The sequence below is a fragment of the Camellia sinensis genome, chromosome 3 (assembly GCF_055761805.1).
Source record: "Camellia sinensis isolate YWXY chromosome 3, ASM5576180v1, whole genome shotgun sequence".
Lineage (NCBI taxonomy): Eukaryota > Viridiplantae > Streptophyta > Magnoliopsida > Ericales > Theaceae > Camellia > Camellia sinensis.
The window spans coordinates 183837057-183841739 of record NC_138963.1 but is presented as its reverse complement, the minus strand read 5'-3'; the positions used below and the strand labels follow the sequence as shown (position 1 = coordinate 183841739).

The 4683-nt window shown below is 30.8% G+C and overlaps 1 protein-coding gene across 2 annotated transcripts; it reads left to right on the top strand.

The window, feature by feature from the left end:
* The first annotated feature begins 888 nt into the window (after positions 1–888).
* LOC145822982 (7-deoxyloganetin glucosyltransferase-like) lies at positions 889–3784 on the top strand. 2 transcript variants are annotated; one of them, XM_082921618.1, is made up of 3 exons: positions 895–1461; positions 1681–1728; positions 2672–3784. In XM_082921618.1, exons 1-3 carry the CDS (start codon positions 945–947, stop codon positions 3607–3609), a joined length of 1503 nt encoding a protein of 500 aa, XP_082777744.1. In that variant the 5' UTR covers positions 895–944; the 3' UTR covers positions 3610–3784. The 2 variants fall into 2 exon arrangements, with proteins under 2 accessions (XP_082777745.1, XP_082777744.1); XM_082921619.1 differs by lacking the exon at positions 1681–1728 and having other exon boundaries at positions 889–1461.
* The last annotated feature ends 899 nt before the right edge of the window (positions 3785–4683 follow it).

The window sequence follows — 4683 nt, the reverse complement described above, 5'->3', positions numbered from 1 at the left end:
TATATTAAAATATGTAAGTAAAATTTTTTCTTGTTTATTTTATAATTATTAACCAATTTATCTTGATTGCACCCGTACATCATTTTCTTTATGCTGTGTTTAGTTAGAGGATTTGAGGAGAGATTTAGAAAGAGAAATGAAAAAGATAGATGAAATGTGAATAAAATATACCTATATTTCATTTAATTTCACGTACTTTTTTCCTTTCTCTTTCCAAATCTCCTAACCAATCACAGCGTTATTGAATAGTCAGTTAGAACATATGTTATTTTCCATCTAATAGTCGGCAAAGATTTTTTTTTTATCCAGAAAACACTATATAAACTCACTTTTTAAATCAATTTTTTAAATTTAATGATATGTAAGTAATATAATTGGTTAATAATTAGTGCATATATATAAAAGAGTGTTACTTTAAAAATTTTAATTGATTGTCACATCACTAAATTTAAAAATTAAATATAATTTTTAGGAGGATGATCCCCCCTAGTTCAGATTTTGAACTGGAGAGCATTGTTTGGATCCGTGGGGCTCACTACATGTCCTATTTCGATAATCTGAACCTTTCATTTTATCAGGTATTTTATGTATTTCGTCCAAAAAAAAATTAAGTCGATTCAATAATTGTAACTAATTTAATTTTTTACTAAGAAAATAAACAACAATTATAAAAAAAATATTACCTTTAATATTTTAATTAATTATCACATCACTAAAATTAAAAATTAAATATAATTTTTGATCATAAATAAAAATGTTTTTTTTTTTTTTTAATGTGCGACTGCCCACTGCGCACCATGTCACCATCCCCCATCCATCACCACGCGCGTAAACATTTAACACAATTGTTGTTTATGGGTCTATAAAACAAAACAAGAACCATAATGTGTGATTCATAAGCAATTTAAAATATCCCAATTGAGAGGAGAGGAGGAGGAGAGAGAATGGGTTCGATGCGCAAGTTAGAAAAACCTCATGCAGTTTGTATACCATACCCAGCTCAAGGCCACATCAACCCCATGCTCAAGCTCTCCAAACTCCTCCAGCAAAGAGGCTTTCACATCACCTTTGTCAACACTGAGTTCAACCACAAACGCCTCCTCAAATCTCGGGGCCCCGACTCCCTCAACGGGCTCTCTTCCTTCCGGTTCGAAACCATACCCGATGGGCTCCCCGAGTCCGATGCCGATGCAACCCAAGACATCCCATCACTGTGCGAGTCCACCAGGAAACACTGCTTGGCTCCTTTTAAAGACCTTCTTTCGAAGCTAAACGACACTGCTTCGTCGAACGTCCCGCCGGTGACTTGCATAGTCTCCGATGGGGCTATGAGCTTCACTGTGGATGCTGCTGAAGAATTGGGCATTCCTGAAGTTCTTTTCTGGACAACTAGTGCCTGTGGGTTCATGGGTTATGAACAGTATCCTAATCTTATCGATAAGAGTTATATTCCACTTAAAGGTCTTATTAATTCAATTAATATGTACATTAATATGATTACATGTATACATCACATGCACACATACACACGTACATGCATTCAGTATGCTAGATTAACACCTTTTCTTGTTAATTAAAATAATTCAGATATAAAATTTTTGCACACGTACACGCATTCAGTATGCTAGATTAACACCTTTTCTTGTTAATTAAAATAATTCAGATATAAAATTTTTGCAGCGATGACACAGACCTCTAGGGAGAGTTCTAACGAGAGCACGGGGCAAGGTATAAGAAAATAAGGTCAAAACATTAGTGTTCATAAATATTCTTGTTCTTCAGTCCCAAATCACTTATAATCCTTAGATCATATGAAAATTTTAAGATTTGAGAATCTCAAGACATATTCAATAATTGTGAATGATTTGGGATATAGAGATAAGAATATTTGGGAATTCGAGATCCTTATCTCTTTAGAGTTGTTGTTTTAAAATTGTAAATATTTTTGTAATTTTTGTACGTGTGTGAATTTTTTATATAAAAATTGTATTTATATCTAATTATTTTTTTTTATTTTAATTGGATTGATAACACGTCTTCTCTCATCTAAATTAGTTTAATTTCTCTATCACATGATGGGTCGTTAGTTTGATCTTGAAGTCAATAAAATTTGAAAATTTACATGATTACAAAAATAAAAAAATAAAATTGATAGAGTAGAGAAATAAATGTAAAAAAGATATATGAGTCTGCAGCTGTAGTCCTGGAAAAGTGTGGCAAGCGTTGACATTTACTGCTATTCTATATATATTTACCTTTATTAATTGAATAATGTTTGAATAGTGTTGGGGATTTTAAAAGTTTATTAATTTTTTTTAAAATGTTTTATATAGATGTGAAATTTATATGGGATTTATATGATGCAGTGTTTTGAAAAGTTAGTAAAAAAATTAAATTTTTAATTTTTTTAATTTATTTTATCTTTTTGTAAGTAAAAAATGTGAGAGGTGATGTGATATAAAATAGTTAAAAAGTTAAAAATTGATTTTTTTTTTTTGCTTCCCAAAAGATCCCGATATAAGTTTTATATTCATGTGTGATATTTAATAAAAAATTTAATAAAATTTTAAAGATTTTTAGCATTATTATTATCAATTTATGAATTTATCGAGATTTTCAATACAATATCGTAAGTTTGGTGCTGATATTTTTTTTTGGGGGTGATGTGCAGATGAGAGTTGCATGACAAATGGATATTTGGATACAGTTATCGATTGGATACCTGGTATGAAAGGTATACGTTTGAAGGATTTACCAAGTTTTCTTCGAACCACAGATTTAAGTGATTTTATGATTGATTTTGTGTGTGGTGAAGCTGAGAGAGCTCGTAGAGCCTCCGCCATTATTTTCAATACATTTGAGAAATTAGAACATAACGTTTTGGAGGCTCTTTCATCCATGTTCCCTCCAATCTACACTATTGGACCTTTACACTTATTAACGAATCAAATCAACGATGATAGTCTCAAGTTGATAGGATCAAATCTGTGGAAAGAAGAACCCCAGTGCCTCGAATGGCTCGACACAAAAGGACCCAACTCTGTTGTTTATGTGAACTTTGGAAGCATCACTGTCATGACACCAAACCAAATGGTTGAGTTTGCTTGGGGACTTGCTAATAGCAACCAGACCTTTTTGTGGGTAATAAGACCTGATCTTGTCACTGGCGACTTGGCTGTTCTTCCACCAGAATTCATGGAAGCAACAAAAGAAAGAGGTTTATTGGCAAGTTGGTGCCCCCAAGAGCAAGTTCTTGACCACCCGTCTATTGGAGGGTTTTTAACTCACTCTGGGTGGAACTCCACACTTGAAAGCATTTCGAGTGGAGTTCCAATGGTCTGTTGGCCATTTTTCGCAGAGCAACAAACAAATTGTTGGCACTGTTGCACCCAATGGGGCATAGCGATGGAGATAGATAATGATGTTAAGAAAGATGAAGTTGAGAGCCTTGTGAGAGAGTTGATGGTTGGAGAGAAAGGGAAGGAGATGAAGAAAAAGGCTGTGGAGTGGAAGAGATTGGCTCAAGAAACCACTGAGAGTTCCTCTGGTTCATCTTTCTTGAATCTAGACAAGCTGGTCAACCAAGTTCTTCTTTCTCTAAGACATTAGCATTAGGTTAATTGCGCTAAACCAAGTTTACAATTGTCTCTACTATCTTTTCAATTTATTATCTTGTTTTGGGTTGTGTTGTATTGATGTTTTATTTTTTTTTTTTTTTGTTTGTTATTGAGATTGAGATAAGAATAAACAAAAAAAAAAAATAAAAAATCTTTTGTATATATATATTTTTAGTTGATTTGGATATTTTGTCATTGTTCAGAGAGGTCTTATGGAACGAAAAAAATTTGAAGTCATGATGTCAATTATAGTAATTTTTTTTTGCTCATATCATGCAAGTTTTTTGTTGGCGCCGTCGGAAGGTACTGTTTGGTGCAAGAAAATAGGTGAAACTCTAATTGAAAAATGAATGATGAGTCTTAGCATAAAGCTTTTGAAGTCCTCAAGCAGAACTTATGGGAACTGCCGTGGTCAAATTTCAGTTTATCTCTTATCAACATTCAGTTCAAATTAACTGTTTAAATTTTTTGAATTCAATTTTATAAAATTTAAGTTTTTTATTTTTTGTATTTTTTATTTTTTTGTAAAATTTTTAAAATATTTTAAGTAATTTTTTTTTCATTTTAAATAGGGTAAATTACAAATACACCCCCTAAGATTTGATTAAAATACGAATTGCCCCTTGTGGTTTTGAAAATTACATTTTACTCCTATTGTTTCTAATTTTATAACAAATTGCCCTTTTATTAATAAATCATCAAGCCAATTAACAGTTTTTAATGATATTAAAAATATGTTTCAATTAATAATTTAGGTAATTTTATTATTTTATAGGAGATCAATTATGAATTTTCTTTTTTTAGTTAATTCTGTCAAATAAAAAAAAATTCTAATAAGGAGGCATTTGTTATTTTTCAAATTATAAGGGGCAATCTGTATTTTAAGCAAATCTCAAGGGGTGTATTTGTAATTTATCCTTTTAAATACACTTAATATAAATAAAATTAAAAAGTATAATATTTGTAAAAAAAATCTTTTAAAAATTTATTAAATACCAAAAGATATGAAAATTAAGTACATTTTTGTATTTTTGTGTATTTATTGATTTTTTAAAATATTTTTTTA